Genomic DNA, 20,133 nt, shown 5'->3' with positions numbered 1-20,133 from the left:
GACAGAAGGTTTCCCACAACCCACCCGACTTTTTTACTATTTCTTTTTAAACCTCGCGCTAGGGGACCTTAAGGCACTACTTTGGGGTCGCGGGTGTAGCTCGGCGGGCAGCAGTCACAGGGGCGAGGACCGGCGGGGCAACGGGGGAACACACGTGGAGCGCGGGGAGCGCACGGGACGGAACAGGGACAGAACGGAGACGGGGACGCGCCGCAGCCGTGGGTCAGAGGCACAGGAGGGTGGGACCGGGGTGGCGCAGCGCCACCTGGCGGCTCCGCGCGGGATTGCCGCGCAATGACGGCGCTGCGGAGGCGGGGGTGAGGGGCGTGGGATTCGAGGCTTCCCTGGCGCGCGGGAGTGACGTCACCGTCCGTCCGCCCTCGCGGTGCCTCCGCTATGGGGAAGAGCCGGTCGCGGGCGGCCAAGGCAGCAAACGTGTTCCGCATCGCTCGTAGCGCCGCCGCCGCCAAGGCCAAGGGCAAAGGCAAGGGCAGGGCGCGGCCCGTCACCTCCGGGCTGAAGCAGGTGAGCCGCGCAGGGGGTTTGCCGCGGGGTTCCCGCCGGGTCGGGCCGGGCGGGTGCGGCCCTTCCTCCTCTGGGGCCTGTCCTGCGGAGCTCTCGTGGCTGACTGAGGTGGTTCATGGACAGAGCTCCTCTGGGCCACAGAGTGGCGGAGTACACCGTTTCCACCCGAAAGTGGGGTTTATTTGTGGATGCTGTCATAGAATCATGGAATGGTTAGCTTTGGAAAGCACCTTTAAGATCATCTAGTCTTCAGAGGAGCGCAGTTCATTTGACTCATGTCCTGCAAGCTTCTGCCACAGGAGACTTAAAGCTGTTCTCCTTGGGGGGGTGTCATTTATAAAGTACCCGTTAGCACCTCGGTGTGCCTCAGGGAGTGGGATGCTAAAGACAACGTCAGTAGTTCAGTGAGGTTATGTTTACTTGCACCGTCACTGATGATTTAATTCAGGGCACGCATCACCAAAATGGCTTGACCCAAACCACCAGGCACAGATACAGCTAAGGCAAGGCCTTCCTGCTCCTTTCTAAAGCTAAAGCATGCAAAAATAATACTCTGTAATTTTTTATTACGGAGAGGAATAAAGAGGAATGAGTGGGCCGTGTGGCTGGGAGCAATGCAGGGGAAAAGGGATGGGGGATGATCTAAGCAAGAATTTTCCTCTTGGTAGCCAGTAAGTCATTATACAGCATCTGCTTCTCAGAAAATGCCTCCAGCCAGGGCTGTGTAATCTGCTGAGAGTTCAGCTGGTGTTTCTGGAAAGGCATGTGATAATATAAGTGGAAACTTAGTGGCTTATTGTTCCCATTAGATTTAGTGGCAGTGTGTTGGGCAAACCAAGTTAAACAGGAACTCTAAAAAAACACCCTTTCAGATTTTCTCCTGCAAGCTAAAGCCTCTTGACAAATTCATGTGGTAGATGGACTGGAACGTAACAAACTTTGGAAGTAAACAATTTCATGTTGATGGCATCACATCCCCACTTAGTCTAGAGGGTTCTGTATAATAAAGGGAGAAACAGGTTTAAAAAACATATTCATGAAAACTCAGCTTATTAGGAGTAAAATTTTATTCTGTATGTTTGAAGCTGTATTCTTTAATTCATTAAGCCTTTGGGGATTTACTTGCCATTAACCGGTATAGGAAGATGTTCAGAAAAATTTGTTATAATAGGTTTCTTCTTTAATAGATAAAAGCTCAGACAACTTTTGATACACACATGCTAGCTACAGAGCCTCTTTCTGTGAAGGGGTCCTGCCACTGTCAGGTATTAAAACTGACTGGATTGTTCCAGCACCTCTGTGAAGCTGGAAAACGGTAGCAAGCCCTGATGGGCAAGCTGAGATCTTTGTAAATCATGTTGCCCACAGTCCCATCCACTGGTCTGAGCTAGGAACTGAGTCTGTATTTCTTGGGTTCAATTATGAATTGAAGTGCTAACCTGAGCAGGCTTTATCAGCCTCTTGCCACTGCTTTCTTACCACTGGTTCTCTTGATGACTCAGAATAAATGGAATTAGTGGAATGGAATACGTGCTCTGAAATTACAAAAGCTTTGAAAGCAAAATGAATATGTGTCACCATTCACAGTTTGCTTCTGTGTAAATTGCTGAGAGGTGAATTACAGGCGTAGCCTGTGGAACAGCAGTAGTATCCCGAAATATGGGGTTGCCTGAAGATGTATGAGTGTGCTTCTAGAACATTTGAAATGTAATAAATTTAATAAATAGACTTTTTCCCCAGATCGAGTCTGTTTTGCCTGTGAAGGTAACTGGTGAGTGATCTCTCCCTATCCTTATCTTGACCCACGAGCCTTTCATTATATGTTCTCTCATGTCCAGCTGAGGAGGGGAGTGATAGCGTGGCTTTGGTGGGCATCTGGCATCCAGCCAGGGTCAGTGCACCACACGAATGAAGGAAGGAACCTTTCCTGGAACTCCAGTCCAGCTAAGAGGAGCCAAGGATGGCGTCACAGGGCCTGTCTACACTGTGGCCTTTGTTTTCTCTATGTTCTGTTTCTGGATCACTGTGGGCTCCATTTCCAATAGAACAAGTTTGACTGCTTTCATAATTTTCAGCTTATTAGAACGTTAGTAGCACATGACTGGATGATATAATTGCGTAACAGAAAAGCCTACTAAAAAGTAAATTTGGAAGATACACATATAAGACTTGCTGTGTAATAGTTGTATAAAAATGATGCAGTTTCACATGTCAGTGGAATTCTTGTTAAAAATACCAATGTGGGTTTTTTTTTTTCTTCCCAGATAAACATTAAGAATGCTGAGAAAGTTAACACAATAAATAAAGCATTTGCGGAAGTCCAGAAAGAAATACAGCAGATACCAAAAGGCACAGCAGCAGAACCTGAGAAGAGTCATCAGGTAATTTCCCTTTGTAAAAATCTGAGGAAGGAAATGAAAGGGATGTATATATTCAAAGCACTATATCCTGGCTCTTAAGACTGTAGGCAATTCATGCAGTTGCTTTAAAACTATAAACTCAGTTTTATTAATTTCAGTGGTGTGGTAATTTTGAAATCTCATTAGCATTTTCAAGTGCTTTATAAATACCAAAGTAAAGAGAGAAAAGGGTGGGTAGCCAAGCTGGAGCATGGCTCCAAAACCATATTTTTAAATTATGTTTTTTTTAATTTTTTTTTTTAAGTTAACTTCAGCTCCAGCTCCTTGTTCTGAGACTTACTTTGCAACATGACTAGACAGAGAAAGTAAGGATAAACCTTGTCATTCCCTACCTGAAGCACCTGACAGTGCTCTGAACCAGCTCTGCCTCTCTCTGTTCCCAATTCCTAAGCCTTCATATTCCGTCATCAGAAGTAGCAACACCTGAAAGAGGCATTTCTGCGTGGTTCTGAGTTACTGGCTGGGCTTAAACCCTGACAAGCTCTTGCCTGCGGCACTTAGGGTTCAAGACAGTGTTTCACTTGTCTTCATCTAGTCCCTTAAACAGGGCTATGTGCAGTCTTGTGCAAGAAGTAATTCACAGAACTTAAGTTCTGCTGACAAACTCCTCTGTATGTGAGTCTGATGGTCCGGGTTGGGGGAGAGAGGAAGCAATGGGCCAGGATGAGGTACAGATGAATCCACCCCAGCTGTTGTGAGAAGTAGACATGAGTTGAGTATTATTTACTGTGCCTGGGGTGATCAAGTTTCTATATGGCTGGGAGCGACAAAACTAGTGTCAGATACCTTAAGGAGAGGCTGAGTAAAAGTAAATATAGGTGACAGTGCTGCCAGCACAGATGAGGCCAAGCAAGTGTTTCAAGGCAGTTGGTGCCACCAGCCCTGTCCCTGCTCACTTGTTGCTGCATGCAGGCAGGAATTCAGACTACACCATTGCTCCTGCGCCTGTAGGGCTGACCGTGACCTAACACTCAATTTGATCGCTTGGGCTGTAATAGTATTTCTTCCAAAGTTGCAAGAGTGTTGTCAAGAGCACTTCAGAACTAAAAGCTGAGCCTGTTTCCATTTGGCCCTTACTGGCATAATGCTTTGTCTTTCTCCTGCAGCATAAAGTACTGGCTGCTGCTCTGTCAAGTGTAGTGAATCCTGGTTTCCTCCAAATTATTGAATTGTGACTGCAATACTAGCCTAAATTAAACCCATAAAGACAGACTAATCTTCTAGACAACAGGTATTAGTGGCATTTTTTCCCCAAACGGTGTAAATTGCTTTGTACTTTAAACCCAAACTTTTTTTTTTTCAGGTTTCCGCAATTGTGGAAAAGGAACCAGTAAACGTGGATGCTGCCACAAGCTTATTATCTCAGTTGTGATGCATAACGAACAAAGAAGGGATTGCAAGAAATGAAGATAAGAAATACCAATAGGCTTTGTTTGTACAATTTTATTAAAAAATCTTGTTAATATACAAGTATTGGCACACTTTTAATACAAACTACAAACAGACCTTTCCTATCATCTAGGAAAGAGGAATGTCAGAAGTCAGTGTGAGAAACTTAAAGTGCTAAAACAGAAGGCACTTCACAAAATTGGTTCACTGAAACAATTTAGCATAACTTGAGGTGATGTCCTTTTCAGCTTGGCAGTGAAAGCTTCAAAATTGTTTGAAAAGTTAAAATACAGAAAGCTTCTAGGCAGTAAAGCTTCAAAGAAAATGCTGTTAACTGTGAGCAAGAAGCCTAATCATTTTTGAAAAATGCTCAGAAGACTATAGAACATGTTCACTTTTCTTACTAAAGAAAACTCCAAATAACTGGATTACACAGAGGACACACAGGTGAAAAAATGTGCCAGAATTTTTGATAAAAGCCCCTTTTTCCTCATTGTTAAATTTGTTTTGTGAAGTAGTTAAAGGAAGCAAAAGGAAATAAACTCCCAGAGTCAGTGAACTAAGAAGTTATACATTCATTATTCAAATACTTAGGTTATGAAGAAGTCTAGAATGTTATAGTTAGAGGTAGATAAGTAGTCTGGTTGACACAATATCTAATAATTTAGTATCTGCACATCAAAGAGATCACAGACTCCTTCATTATCATCCAGGTTAAAGTTGTAGTCATCTCCGGGAGTAGGAGAGAGTCGTAAGAGAGGAAAAACTGTAAAGCAGGAATAGTTTAGTTTAAGTTAAAAACACCTTTGGAAAATCAGCCCTATCTCATAATTCAGTATGTTTGTCATCACCAGTATCAGGGTTAGTCTTAATAATTAAAATAGTCTTGATAATCTGACAAGCATGCTAAGACACATACCATGAATACCTCTACTGCCTTCATTCAGACTAGGTCAGTGACATGTCTACACGTTTTGCTTAGTATTTTAAGTGAATTTCCTGGAATGGAGTGATACCTGTGGAATGAGGACTTAATTTCTCCTTCTGCAGCAAAGGAGTTCCTGAGTAGGTTTTGAAACTTCCACCTGAAAGCCATCATTCATATCTATACTTCTTCACCTTCTTACAGTATTGCCTATATCAGCCTTCAAGTATTTATCATTTTAAGTAAGGAAGTTGCAATTATCCCTGTTTTACAGGAATCAAAAAAAATAAATGGAGACTAGCAGTTTTTCCATGCACTGCATTTCAAGCATGGACTTCAATACATCTTTGCGGAGGGAATGCAAGAAGAGAAGGCCCATCCCTCATGCTGTACCTCAGGGAGCACTAACCTAGTGCAGAGGAGCTGGGCGTGCTGTACCTGCTTTAAAAGCAGACTATTTCCATTTCAGCCATATATTGGCACATTCACATAATCCCATTTTGCCCCTCAGATCTTATAATTACATGGTTCTTTCTGGATAAGCCCTGAGGTTGTCTGCTTGAAAGGCAGGTAAGCAGAGGCTGCTTACAGAGAAGAGGACAAGAGGAACAATACCAGCCGAGTTCACCTCTTTGCCTGGCACCTCAGTGAGATGGAGCAGAGAGGCAGAGAACACATGAACTCACTAGCTGTGGCTCAGTTCTGCACTCGTATGGCCACCAAGGTGCCATCTACCAATCTGCATGCATGCATGTCAGTATGTTCCAAAATGTTTACTCAAAGCACATGCAGGAAGCCTGAAGCAGAAGAGAATTAAACCAGATCTGTTTTTTTTATGGCAGCACTCTAGTCATCAGCTTGTTTTTTCCTTGTTCCTGAATTAATGCCTGGTGGGTTACTCATGCATGTAAGTGCTTGCTGGATTAAGACTTTCATATTTTGATTGTTAAAACCCAACTATTTTGCTTGTTAAAAAAAACACTGTTGCAGGGAAAGGAAAGGGGAGCAAAGAAAAGAATGACAAAAGACAGAGGAGGCTTTATAGGGGAGAGAAGTAGTATCATACTGACTCGGCATCAGATTTAACAACTAAGAGTGCTCTTCACACAAAACCCATGCTGCTACTTGTGATTATTAGAGAAGATGCTAAATACTTACCGTCAGAAGACATGAGTTCATCAATAAGATCACCACCAATCCCTGTGAAGGACAGAAGTATGTGTTTATGGAAGTCAATACATATTCCCTGCATTAAAACACTGAACTGCAAAGTACAAGTATGGCTCATGTGCTGTGTAGGAGCCGTGGCAATATGTAAAATGTATTCACCTTTGTATCCCTCATTTTTTCCCCAATTTTCTGAATGTCTTAGGCAGTATTCACAAACCCTGCCTTGAAGGCTGCATTTCAATAGTAGCCACTTTAAACAAATGGCTTACAGCCCTAGAGCTGTGTACAACATGAAACTTATTTGGTAGCAGAGAAAGGTATTTTGCTCAAAATGAGTTTGATACTCAGAGCTGGCTCAGTGGCTTCACTAGGAGATAAATGGGCCTGTTATTTCCACTGTGTAACTGGTTGGTAACTTGGTCACAAAGAAGGGCTTAGGAAACTAACAAAAATATTTGAACAGGAACTACTGCTTCCTACCTGTGGGCTCCTCCATCTTTGCCAAGTCGAATGAGTTTGCCTTGAGAATACAGTTAACATCCAGGGGCAGCAAGCCCTGGTAGTCGTTTGAACTAGCTGTAGCTTGGGTGACATCGCCTGAAAGGCTGGAGTACAACACCGATTCTGGAAGGCTGGAGTAAGGAGCTGCTGGGGTTGCACTGTTCTGCTCTGTGCTGCCGTCTGCAAAGACAGGCACATTATGAATCTGTTATGGTAAAAGGGAACACAGACCGCCTGCACACGGCTTTGTCTTTTGAGGCAAACATGGCTAATGTCTGGGATGAGGCAGGAGGAGTCTCGCCCTTCCAAAATCAAAGGCATAGTTTAACTAACTATTAATTGAAGGTTAATAAATAAAGGTTAATCAGGACCTATCAGAAATGCAGGCTGTGACACTGACAGCATTTTCTTAAATCTTTTCCTATTACCCTCCTATTATTATGAAAAATATACCTGATATTCAGACAGTCTCTCACTGTGGCTATGTGGAAGAAGTGAAGTGACCTTGTGGCACAAAAGCTGGAACTGGTGCCTGTATTATCTGCCTCATTAAAAGGTACATGTTCAAATCATATTCTCCATCAGAGGCTGGCAATTTCCTTCCATACTGCATTCTGGAGAAGCACCTCAGAATAATTAACTGGATCACATTCAAAACCTGTTTGGTACAAGATGATAAGCTACGAGGGAAGAATCTATTTCACCAGACAGAAGAGGAAGAGGTTTCTCTGTAACCTCTTCAGAGCTCTTAGTAAGCCCTTGGGGTAGTTTCTTAACAGACAGCTGCTAAGCTATGCAAATTCTTGATCTTTCTTTCATCTAGCACCTTTTCCTTCTTCCCCTCCAGTTCCCTCCCCTCCCACCACCTATGTGAGGCAGGAAAAACCGTGGACCCACCTGATGGCGTGTCCACAACTGATGTTTCTGGTAACTCTTGTGCTTGGCTCAGGTCATGTTGTTCTGATGGATTCTCAGGAGCTGCAGCAGGTTTAAGCGGAGTTGCTGTTGCTGCAGGTGGTGATGAGGGCTGTGCAAGGTCATCAGGTGGAGGAACTGGAAACACCATGGGCTTGGAGAAGCTTGATTCTTTATTTATAAGCAGCACATGGATAGGTCCTGAACTACTTTTAAGATTGATCTGGTATTTCTTCTGTCCATTCTGTCCCTGTAATGGTGGTATATTGTGAAAGTTACCATTCCTTGAGAACTCTTAACTTTACAAAATATAACAGTAACTGCCTAGTTACTTCCCACAGAAAATCATGAAGATGTTTGAACAGAATTCTCAAAGTGATACAGAACATAAACACATATTCTTTTAGTTACATCAGCAGGAAGAGCTCAGAATTGGCACAGACTTATCAAGTCATGCTCAGGAAAAAAAAAAAAAGTATTTAAAACTAATACATGTTATCTGTCCTGTAATGTATTTACCTGACAAAACACAGCTGCAGAGAACACAAACATAAAATTCTATTAAGTGCTTAATGAAATACTGAATTGTATTTACATGAGACTTACAGCAAGGCTACATCTTGCTAGTAACAGCAATGATGAACAATGATTTCTGTGCATTTATGTTTCTTCCTTTTAAATGGAGCTTCAGAATGATGCTGGTTAGTACCAAGCGTGCTAAAACAGCTGGTTATCTCACCCAGACTGAGAGAACACAGGATCATAAGTCAGTAGAAACAATTTCTTAACTGATTTGCCAGGCTTTCTTTTGGGCAAGTTACTGAAGCAACACAGCTAGGACTAGCTTCCTCTAGCACAGCCTCAGTGAGACCACCGACTACACAGTGGCTCATTCAGCAAACTGTTTTTCTGCACATACATTGTAGGAAAAATGAGCGTGAGAAAAGTGGGACGGGAGCCTTGGAAAAGAACCAAAGCAAAAAACATCCAGCTTGAATATGATGACAGAGACTAAGATCAGCTGGTTTAGTCCTCAAGAAAAAGCCAAAAAACCCCTAAAGATAAAACATCAGAGCTGATAACTTTGGTCCCACACAGAACCTTACCATTGCCTGAACTGATTTCAGCAGAGACAGACCAAGACAGTATCACTGATTAGTTTAATTGTTCTAGCTTTTGACGATTTTACCACACTAGACTGTACTTAGCCTCACTAAAAATGCTCGTCAAACTTCTCAGGTGAATTTTAGCCTTCTACAAGCATAGTGGCTATCATGCCTCATACAATGCTGTCTCCCAATTATACAACAAAAAAAAGTAAAGATGGACAGAGGTAAGTAATCTGACCTCCCAATCTCACCCATTTAAGCCTTTAAGCTAAAGTGAGACTGTAGTTTATCCAGTCTAGTACTATGAGACTAAACAAATCGAACGAAACCTGCTGCTAAATCTAAATAGCTTTTTCCTAAGAGTACAATACAGCAGAGAAATCTGACACGTAAAGTCACTGCTAAAAAAGTTCTCAAGGCAATTCATGATAATTATGCCTCATGTAGCTCTTCTTTTCCACTGTCCCTGTGGAACGCTTAGGTAAACAAGAAACCAGTACATACCATTTCGGGTATAGGTACTTCTAACTGTGTACCACAAGGTGCTTGAATTGCTAGAAGTGTGTCTCCTGGTTAAATAGCAATGTTTAACAAAGGGTTAAGTGTGCATATTTTCCTTAAGTCTGGCATGCTATCCACTCAAATGATATTACAAGGCCACTTGTAATACTGCATAATTACAGCATAAATAAACTTGTGGTGGGGGCTGCATAGTCCCTGTTAGATGTAAGTACTTTGCACAGTATAAATCATAAAGTTCTAGTACTTAAACCATAGTTGCAAGAATCTTTTCTCATAGCAGTACAATATTTACCGCTTCCTTTACCTGTTTGTTACTGTCCCCAGATCTCCTAGTTGTATATACAAAGTGAGGTGAAAATATTTAATGAGCTCCTTCTTCAGCTAAACCAACTCTCTGGTCCAGCTCACTTCATGGCTTTGAAGAGTAGTGGTAGTACAGAGAAATTTAATAGGAGGAAGAAAAGTTATTAATGATTGTCTTCGATGCCAGCACTTCCAAGTGTCTAATCTCACAGCTTCTGCAGCACATACAACTGGAATGTATCAGCTGGCTACCAAACTCATCTGTGGCTTACTATGTACACTGAAACATGGTGGTTAAAGTCAGTAGATCACAATTACATCAACAACACTGGCACAACCTGCCTTACACTGCAGGTCACTCGCCTACTTGCACATCATTTCCCCTTTGTCCAGAACTTGGGATAACACTTTTCTTTCTCTGCTTCCTAAGACACGAAGTACTATGTGGCTGGTGTACTAAGTGCCTCCACATTTTGTAATGACTAACTCGTTTTAGTAACAGCTCATTTTTGCTAAACTCTGCAGTAGTTGTCTGATATTGCATTTCTATTCAAAACCAAACCCTTCTTCCCTGTGACAAAGAAGAGATGTTCTGAGCCTAGCTGGAGGCTGAACAGCAATCTTCCCCTGGGTGCCCCAGGATCCAGAGAGGATTTCAAGTAACTTCTGTTAGAAATTCTTCGCAACTTCTTCAAACTTCCTTTTCAGAAGGAATCCTTTCCATTTAGTAGCAATGCCCCATCACTGAACTTCAGGTGGCTCCATTTATAGCATTCATCTATAGCATCATCAGGAGCTCCCTTTGTCCACAACAGCCATCAGAAAATGTTATGACATTTGGACCTGCCTCGTCTTTCTGGTGTGCTGGACCAGCATGTCCTGTCCCTGGCTCCATTAATGGCCTGAGACAAGCTGCTGAGAAGCACGAATACAGAAAATTCTTCTGAAACCAGTACTCCAAAACCAGATGAACTTGCATTCCATACAGTCTGTGACTACAACTAGAAAACGCTAGAACTTGCTAGTCATGAACATCATGAGAGACATCTGCTTAGTACTTATCACTATTAAGTACTTCTAAATTCACAGTACTTGAAGGGAAAAAGCAGGCTAATTAGCAAGTTAGTTTTCAGGAGGAAAGTCAGGCCCTCATTTTAAGAAACAGCAGCAACTTACCATTGAAGCAGTTGCAGATATCTTCATGGGTGACATATGAGAACATAATTTATGTCAAGGAACATTTTTTTTAAAGCTACATAAAACTAGTATTTGTCGCTGCTTAAAAGACATTTGTCCAAGCTGAGCCTAACCTATAAACTTACTGCTGTTACTCAGAGGTGCAATCAAGACATGATATTTTGCTTTCAGAATGGCTAGTTAAAAATGACAGAGTTCTGCCTTTCAAGGGAAAAAAAAAAATCAGTATCTGTGAAGAAAATACAAAAAGAAAAAAATAAGAAGGAGAACATGTAAAATCTTGTTTGGAAAAATACCATTTACCTCAGTGAATTCTGACACTACAGAATTCAAGTACATAACAGGACTTCCCAGAATTACACAAAAATACTGCCAGAAGGACTTGAGAGAGAATTTGCCATCTCATTTCCCTGCCTCAAGGTAGGATCAACTGTTAAAGACATTCCAAACAGATATTTGCCTCCCCTCTTACGGAAAACCTCCAGAGATGGATATTCCACCACCTCCCTGGGGGGTCAATTCCAGTGCTAGCTCTCCCAAATGAAAGTTTCTCCTAACATCTAACTTCCACCTCTTCTTCTACAAGATCCATTTTACAGGAACAGTTTCTGTAGAGCAACTCAAATAATTTTTAAGCACTCTTCACTATGCTATAGTTAAGAAGGGCACTTTCCTGCTTCCAATCTCAGGTGCCTATTTTATTCAGTATCTTGCAAGACAGCTAAACACATGGTTACAAGCAATGAAGCTGGAACTCCCTGCTCATGGGGTACTGACATGCAGAATTTTTTCTTGTTTGAAACCCAGCAAGCTTCAGGACTTTTTCAACTCACTTTATCTTTGGTTGATAGAGTAATCTTTTCACAAGAAGAAAGCAACACAAATAAAAGTTATGTAAAGCACTGGTATGAAAGTATAAATTCACATGCCAAAACCCAATACAATTAATTTTAAATAAAACACTGGGATTATGCTATGGACTTAAAAAATACTGCCATATACATATATATACACACACACGTATGTATGTGCTAAATTTTATTCAGGTTACCAATCATACAGTCACAGAAGTTAAAAGGTCATGTAAATAAGATTTGGATTTTTCTTTCTTTTTGAATAACACCCTGAAAAATGTATTTACCTTTCCTGGCTTCTAGATAAAATGGACTACATGATACCTTATCAATTACCTACACTTTAACTATTGCTTTAACTTTAGGCTCCACAATGCAGAGAATTAATTTAAAAGGATACTGGTTGTTTGTAGAATCATCCATGACATTCTTGATACTTTGCTGAAGCCACAGTTTCTGCTGATCCAATTCTTTTTCTTTTAGCTCTAGATCTTCAATTTCAGCTTCCAGATACCTCAGCCTGTCTATGACTTCTTTTGTGTTGCAGCCAGCACCTACTCCTCTTAAAAAGGTATAAGGGTTCATGAAACCACAAGTCAAAAATCTAAACCAAACAGGCAAAGGCAATTCTTTCAGACTACTTTCAACATTTTGAAAATCCACTAATATTCAATATGAGGGTGTCGTGGTTTAAGCTCAACTGGTAACTCAGAACCACGCAGCCACTCGCTCACTCCCTCCCCTTCTTCCTCCCCCTGCTCCCAGAGGGACTGGGAGGAGAATCAAAAGAATGTAACTCCCACGGGTTGAGATAAGAACAATCCAGTAACTAAGGTATAACACAAACCACTACTGCTGCCACCAATGATAATAATGATAAGGGAAATAAAAAGGGAAGAGAATACAACCGCTCACCACCCACCGACTGACACCCAGCCCGACCCGACCAGCAATCTGGACCTTCCAGGTAACTCCCCCCCAGTTTATAGACTAGGCATGACGTGCTGTGGTATGGAATACCCCTTTGGCTGGTTTGGGTCAGGTGTCCTGTCTTTGCTTTCTCCCACTTCCTGTGCCCCTCCTCCCTGGTAGAACATGAGACCAAGAAAGTCCTTGGTTGGAGTAAACATTACTGGCAACAACTAAAAACATTGGTGTTATCACCGTTGCTCCCAGACTGAAAGTCAAAAACACAGCACTGCACCAGGTACTAAGATGGAGAAAAATGACTGTTACCGCTGAACCCAGGACAGAAGGAAATGTGTGTTTACCCTTGCAGCAGTGCTTTAACAGAAAAAAAATCTGGTCAAATTTAGAATTTCCCTTAACTGAAATTTATTTTCTCATGGAATGTAGGCTTTCTCTGCATTGGAGCTGGCTTGCAGGCCATTTCTCCTTCCCCTTTAACTCTTAGCTTAAGCTTTCACATTCCATGACCCAAAGAAAAATAGGCATGGGCTACAGGAAGGTGGGTATGTGGAGACAGTGTGTCCCAATACCCCTCCCAGATTCACCTAGAGTAAATTTACTCAATTACAAGTGCCAGTTATAAAGCAGCACTGCAAGTTTTTCTGAAAGTTTCTCTTTTGTATGCTTTAAGCTTGATTTTATGTATCGAAGATGCAAGTTAAAGGGAAGACTTTCACTTGCAACTTTGCTGTAATCCTAAAATGTACTGCTGATTGATGAGCATAACATTAATTTTACAGTGTCATATCTAGTTAGGGTAAGTGGAGAAAAAGCAATTTTTGTGGCTCTTGAGCATGTGAAAATTTGCAAGATTGTCATGGCTTACTTCCATTGAATGCTGTTTTTTGACTTCTTCTCAATGAGATCAATCCCCTCCAAAACGTTGGTGATATCATAGATCCTTCTCTTCTGCCTCACAGCAAGGGTATCAGCAGCCTGTCAAGAACAAATATCAGCAACTTGCATGCTGAGGGCAAAAAACAGTTAAGCCATTCCCTTGGAAAAATGCCCACTAATGTCATTCTGATAGGAGAAGGTGCAGTTCAACAGCTCAATCTTGAATTCAGAAGTTCTGTGTGTAGTGTTACAAAGCACGCTAGAGGAGTCACCTCTTTGAAGGCTGGACGGCCTACCCTCGACACTGAGAAGAGTTTATATGTGTTGCAAAACCCGTATCTGGCATTTAGAGCACATGTTATTCAACTGCACGTAGGAGCCTGCACTGCTCTTTTTGGAAGCTAGGACAGAGTAGGGAAGGCTGACAGCAGCACCCTGCTGTTAAGCAAACCTCTGAAGCCAACGTATTGAGTTTATCATCCCTTCTGCTGACACTGGAGGTACTGCAGCCTTTGTTTCAATTAAACTGTTCTGGGATATGAAACCACAGGGCTGTAGTTTCATATGGCAGCTGAAGGAGGGCTGCAATACTTCAAGCCAGCATCATCCTCTAACATTTCACTGCATAAATTCACCTCACAGCATACATGGGCTTACTCTTATCTGTCACACTGAGTGCCAAGAGCTGTTTCACAGCCACCAGGACCTTGGTACAGATCACAGGGATGCTTGCCAATGTCACACTCTGACTTTTACATTACAGCTAACTATGCTGTGTGTCTGCATGCTGCCAGAGCTCTTCACTGAAAGCAAAGCAGAGTGTTAAGCAGAGGAAACAGTCTGTTTCATGCTGTAATTCTCTCCAGGGTGACTTTTATGTACCTGAAGCAAAGACCTAAGATAAAATAAGCAAATTTGAGCTAGTTGTGCCTTCCACACCCTCAGCTCTTTGATGCTGTGAAGCAGCTCAAGTTCAGAGAATATTAGCTAAAAAGAGAAAAAAGCAAAGAGGAGTCTGATTCTGTACCTACTCAAGAAACTCAGATTCAGTGATTACAAGGGATTATATGTATTAAACAGATTAAAATAAAAACAAGAAGAGAAGGATAGCTGGCAAAGACTTCTGCATCCCAAATGTGAACTAGTGAGTAAAGCCAACTAATTTCCACTATAGGCACATAATGATTTATTTCAGTTTGTCTTAACAATCTATTGAATTAATACTTTTAATAAAGTAAATTATATGAAGAGTACAACCTTAGACAATCACAACTAGGAAGGAAAACCAAATCCATTTTATAGCAAAGTCTACATAACTCCTTTTACAGTATTTTCTGAACTATAAACAAACTCGCTAATCTCCCAAAGAAGTAACATTTTCCTGTGAGAAAGTTAATTACTAGAACTTGGTAGTTCTTATTTTTCATTTTTGCTAGTGAAGTAAAATTAAAATGCAAAAATTAAAGAAGAAAGAATATTTAAAAAAAAAATAACCAACTCATAACTGTGAAGTATAAACTCTGCTTTTTCTCCTTGATAGTGATGTACCTACTAAACTGTGTTTTTACTGATACCATTATCAACAGTTAGCTTTTGTACAGTCTTCTGTAGCAGCCTGTTAAAATCTTTTCCTATCTAACAGAACAAAACAAATACAAATTCATATAAGGCACACACTTTACTTCTCTCCCAGGAAATGGGCTCTTCAGTCACTTGCATCAGCAGGTATGTGCCTGCTATCATAACCTGCTATTTCTGCTGCATGCATATACATACATAATGCTTATGATAACTGCAAGAGAAGCCTTCAAGATTCTAGGAATTGACAAAACTGACGCTACCTATGCAATGTTTAATCAACGTCCCTTATCTCTCACAGTGTTCAGAGGCATGATTCCTACAAACTGTCTGCATTATTCAGTACAAGGAATAGACAGCACGTAATTAATCAGCTGCTACTCAACTTTCTGCTTTTTTCTCACTGCTTTACATACAGACCTAGGGCTTATTCTGAACGATGAAGAAACTGCTCTGGAGATAGACTGCATTACCTCTTGAGATATTACAAAAGGTCCATCTGTACAATATGTAAATGCTTTACTACCCTTAATGTATTTTCAAACTGTGCTGGCAGTAAAAGATACCACTGTACATAAATTTGTAGCTATGATGCAAAAGTTAAAGACTTCTTAAAAAAAAAGTCAATAATTTTGAGTGCTCAACTTCAGACAGTTCAGCACTGGAGTAATCTCAATACTCTAAATGCTGCTGCATTTCATATCCCCAAAGCACAGCTCCCACTAACAGCAGCACTGGAGATACACCATTGCTGCAAACTAGGCTCCAGAACCTCAGGTTACTGACTGAGAAAATGAACACCACAGTTACATATGTATTTGGCTTGACTAGCCTTGTATATAATTCAATCACAGCTGCATAATCCAACTACTTAAAACAAGAAATCCAACTAAGAAGTCAAACTGGGGCCAGCTGGGAAGTTGAATCCGGACATTCACTAGCTTTTTGGTGTTGGTCATTTAACCTAATTAATTACCTTCCCAAAATTTTATAGGGAGCTTCACAGATATTTTAAAAAATAAAGTTCCTTCTTGACACTGTCCAGTGTAACACGTCCTGGTAGGTACATGGCTAGAAATTAAGTTCAGGCATTCAGTTCCTTCACACAAACCACACACTAATGACTTCAATAATTAGAACAGCCTCCAGAGGCAAATCTGTTGTCAGAAACACTTCTCAAAACTCAGTTTCTCAGCCTATGTCAAACGGCTGAAGCAGATCCAGCAGCATAAGAAAGGGACATCTACCACAGTGGCTCTGCTAATATGATTAGATGTAGCTTCCACAGTCCTTCCTCTGAATCATTTGTATTTGGAGTTCCTTCATAAAATCTTTTCCACCTAAAGCTGCTGCACCCTAGTCATTCCTTTGATTAAGTATGTATCTAAGAAAGACAAGTACTATAAGCACCTCACAGACAGATTCAGAACTGGAAGAAAAACATCTAAGTGCAGGGCTTCAGTTCTGTGTGCACGTACATCATGCAACTTCTGGAATACAGGAAACACACTGGTCAGCAGTTTCAGCTGCAAGCCTGCACACACACAAAACCCTGCCCAGAAATAAAACACCCAACCAGAAAAAGGGTAACTGAGAGTTTGGTTGCACTCTCACACAACAATTTCTTTGCTCCCTGGGAGCTGACAAAAGGCAGCAGGAAGCATTGGCTGCACATTCAATGCATTTGCTTGGAAGAGCAGAGGAATTTGCTAGAGCACCGCAGCAGTCATTGTGGAGAAGCTTAACAAAGCAGAAGGGCCAGCAATGGCTGCTTGCTCTTCATGTGTCAAAGGAAGGAGCTCCTGCATTTTCTGGACTGTGCCATAGTAGGTGACATCTTCTTCTCCCCAACAGGACTGTCAACAGTTTGGTGGAAGATTTAAACTGAAAGGCATGCCTGGCAACTGTATGTGAAAGTATTGAGTATCATTATGTGCATTAAGGTTAAGGGAACATATCATGTAATAGATGGGGTTTTTCTCCTTCTGTGGAATAGGGCAATCTAAGGCAGTTGTTATCTGCACCTGATCAATGCATTTCTAAAGTTACTAGCAAACAAGTAGATTTCAGAGTACCTGATGTTTTGCACTGTTCATCAGGAACACAATCAGGACAGGAGGGATGGCATTCTGCTAAAAAACAAGTCTGCTCACAAAATCAAGGCAGAAGTAATTGTATGCCACTGAAAAAATACCTAATGTCTTGGGCATCATTTCAGGTGACATCCTTTATTCACTCATCTTGTTCTTTTTCCTCTCTTCCCTGCAATTTGTGGGTTGCTGCATATAGGACCTTTGATTACTTTCCCTTCTATATCATCCCTTAATGTTTTAAGCTTATTTCCATAACTAGATTTCTTTATACAGGGTTACCAGTGGCAGTTGTGCCACGATTTGAGAATAGCTGTTTCATTTTAAAGTAAGCACTGTAGAGTTAAAATTTAATGTAAAGAAAATCCTCACTCCCGCTCCCACAACTTGTCAGAGGTGAGCAGAGAAGTGTCCAGAACTGAAACATTTCCAAAAGAAATTCATCACACAGAACTCGCAGGGCTCCCTGCACCTAGAGCGAGGAACAGCTCCCATGTATAGGATACATCACTTCTTCACAGTGACTCAGCACATGCGCCCAAAAGTATTCTCTTACAGAACTGTAATTATAGATGTACCCAAAGTTGTCCAGGAAATGTTCTACAGAACAGCATTTCATTCTCAACTGCTAAATCACAATGCTAGAAGTACACTTAATGTTTCCAGCTTGTATTTCCTTCATAGTGCCCTGCTGGTTTTGCTGCAGAAATATGCATCAGCAGCACAATACCTGTCTGTAGAGAGACATCTGAAGACATTCACTGCATAAAGCATTTCTTGGAACACTGCCCCATTTCAAGACCGTCCTGTTCTTCGGTTCCCCTGAATGTTGGCTTTTATTTTTCCTTAGATACACAGCTTATTCATGAGAAATACTGGCTACAGAAATGTACATTCTGACTCACAGTTTATGAAACTGCAAGCGATTTCTGCACTTCAGTTAGTATTTACTTCTAACAAACAGTATCCTGTGCATCAGAAACTAGTCTCCAATAGGTCTTGAGCAGAAATGTCTATGGCTTGTTGAAACGCTCACTCTACCAACCTTCCCATTTCCTCTAGGGGTATTCCTTCCTCACAAAAGGAAATGGGAAATGTCATCCTACGTCTCTACACAGCCCAACTCCATTGTTCAAATCCATTTTTTTAGCTTTTTAGGCTAAGCTTTTTGACCTGATGTCCTACAAATTGAGTACAGTTTGCTTCTCAAACTGACCTGGAACAGCTCGCAGCAAGCAGAAGCAAGCTGCACAACAGTCCCTGAGATGTGGGCAGCTTAGCTCTGTTTTACTAAAGAAAGAGGCAGTTAAATACCAATAAGTTAATCTACCTGCCCACACCACAGCATAAATAGATGAGGAATATAAAACTTATCAGCGTCCTTCCCAGTGCACCCTGAAGTTTCACTAGCCACAACAGCATCACCGAACAGCTTGCTCTCTCCACAGGGATGCACAGAAAAGCCCAGAGAACACCATTCACCTCCATGGAGCCACTAAGAACAATCAACAAATAAGGCCAGTTTTCCACAAACGACTTCAAGCAGCCAAAGTGCCAAAGCAGCCTCTTATTTCACCTTGCTTACCCCTCACAGTTCCATGTAGGCCTAAACCAGCCAAAATACACTTTCACCTCGACGCGCTGCATGCCCCGACAGCCCCGGGGGCCTGAGCAAAGCCCCAGCCTCTCCATCACTGGCACAGGATTGCGGTTGTCCCAGGATTTCACCGGGGAAGTCCTCCTGCTGCTCAACCCTTCACGCCTCAGAGGCGGCCGCCTGCAGAAGTGAGTGATGACGATTTGCCACCCACCCCGCCAATTATGCATCTTTTATATATATCTGCTTTATATAGATTTTAAAAGTACTAAAAAAGGGGATGGCCTGGTTTTCAACATTGTTCTTCCTTGCTAAAAGGATATCGAGGGGGACTGACAAGAAACAGGCTTAAATAAAGGCCCATACACTGAGTCAGTGAAGACAGCAACGCAGGTTAGTACAAAATAAATTAAACAATAAACCAGCGAGCTACATTTTATGCACGGTAACCATTTCACCCTCTTTAAAAGAGGCGGAACGCCTGTTTTAGCCTACGGCGGCAGCTGTCAGCCATCACCGGGCACCCCCACCACCCCAGGGAGGAGAGGAAGGAGAGATCAGGCGCCGGGGGCAGGGCCGGCCCGGCTGGGCTTGGGTTTAGCCCGGCCCGGCCCAACTCGGGCGCCCCGCCACTGCGCCGCCGTCCCGCAGCGCGGCGGGGCCGTGCACCGTTCCCCCGCCGCTGGCAGGCCCCGCGCCGTCCAGCCCCGCCCTCGCACCGCTTTGAGGTCCAGCACGCCGTCCTTGGCCTCCTGCAGCAGCGACACGAACTTGGTGGTCAGCAGCCCCAGGCTCTTCTCGTGGCGGCTGCTGCTGCCACCGCCCGCCGCTTCGGCCGCCGCGGCCATGCCGCCCTGCGGGGCCGCACCGCAGCGCCACGTGTCCGGACCACTGTAACGGCCCGAGCCCGGAACGGAGCCGCGGCCCGACGGCTGCGGCGGGAGGGGCGGTGCCGCAGGAAGTGACGGCGCCGCTGTTGCCTGGACACCGGCATGTTTCGGCCGCAGGCTGCTAGGGGCTGCCGGAGGGGAAAGGGCTGTGCCCGCCCCTCGGGGCTGCGGCCGCGGGGCAGGGAGGGTCAGCTTCAAGGCCCGTCCTCCCAGGAGCCAGGCGCTGTCCTGCCCGCGGCCGCCAACCGGGAGAGCCGGGCAGGGCCCTGGTGCCCCTCAGGCCTGCCTCTGCCCTGCACGGCAGCTCTTCGTCACTCCACCGTTTGCTTTTGATAGAAGCCC

The 20,133-nt window shown here is 42.9% G+C and overlaps 2 protein-coding genes across 4 annotated transcripts; one reads left to right on the top strand and one right to left on the bottom strand.

Annotated features, from left to right (window-relative positions):
• The first annotated feature begins 352 nt into the window (after window positions 1–352).
• RBIS (ribosomal biogenesis factor) lies at window positions 353–4,415 on the top strand. The gene is made up of 3 exons (XM_057426119.1): window positions 353–525; window positions 2,790–2,906; window positions 4,249–4,415. The coding sequence occupies exons 1-3, from the start codon at window positions 397–399 to the stop codon at window positions 4,315–4,317; spliced, it is 315 nt and encodes a 104-aa protein (XP_057282102.1). The 5' UTR covers window positions 353–396; the 3' UTR covers window positions 4,318–4,415.
• E2F5 (E2F transcription factor 5) lies at window positions 4,374–19,896 on the bottom strand. Of its 3 annotated transcripts, XM_057426118.1 has the most exons (9): window positions 19,621–19,896; window positions 13,626–13,735; window positions 12,231–12,392; window positions 10,956–10,999; window positions 9,459–9,523; window positions 7,828–8,095; window positions 6,910–7,110; window positions 6,418–6,459; window positions 4,374–5,100 (listed from the first exon to the last, which is right to left on the bottom strand). In XM_057426118.1, the coding sequence occupies exons 1-9, from the start codon at window positions 19,747–19,749 to the stop codon at window positions 4,991–4,993; spliced, it is 1,131 nt and encodes a 376-aa protein (XP_057282101.1). In that variant the 5' UTR covers window positions 19,750–19,896; the 3' UTR covers window positions 4,374–4,990. The 3 variants fall into 3 exon arrangements, with proteins under 3 accessions (XP_057282101.1, XP_057282099.1, XP_057282100.1); XM_057426116.1 differs by lacking the exon at window positions 6,910–7,110; XM_057426117.1 differs by lacking the exons at window positions 4,374–5,100; window positions 6,418–6,459; window positions 6,910–7,110 and adding an exon at window positions 7,127–7,588.
• Between the last annotated feature and the right edge of the window lie 237 nt (window positions 19,897–20,133).

Source organism: Pezoporus wallicus, unplaced genomic scaffold (assembly GCF_028554395.1).
Source record: "Pezoporus wallicus isolate ANWC-B61680 ecotype Strahan unplaced genomic scaffold, APGP_CSIRO_Pwel_v1 contig_4131, whole genome shotgun sequence".
NCBI lineage: Eukaryota > Metazoa > Chordata > Aves > Psittaciformes > Psittacidae > Pezoporus > Pezoporus wallicus.
The sequence above is the reverse complement of the archived record's forward strand: the minus strand, read 5'-3'. Positions and strand labels throughout refer to the sequence as shown.

Bases quoted from the DNA above. Each gene is read 5' to 3' on its own strand.
- RBIS (XM_057426119.1), top strand. From the start codon at position 397: ATGGGGAAGAGCCGGTCGCGGGCGGCCAAGGCAGCAAACGTGTTCCGC. The intron at 526-2,789 runs GTGAGCCGCGCA...TTTTCTTCCCAG, and splicing joins TCACCTCCGGGCTGAAGCAG to ATAAACATTAAGAATGCTGA. The intron at 2,907-4,248 runs GTAATTTCCCTT...TTTTTTTTTCAG, and splicing joins AACCTGAGAAGAGTCATCAG to GTTTCCGCAATTGTGGAAAA.
- E2F5 (XM_057426118.1), bottom strand. From the start codon at position 19,749: ATGGCCGCGGCGGCCGAAGCGGCGGGCGGTGGCAGCAGCAGCCGCCAC. The intron at 11,000-12,230 runs GTATCCTTTTAA...GACATAAATTAT, and splicing joins GATGATTCTACAAACAACCA to GTTCTCATATGTCACCCATG. The intron at 8,096-9,458 runs GTATGTACTGGT...CCACCATTACAG, and splicing joins AAGTACCTATACCCGAAATG to GGACAGAATGGACAGAAGAA.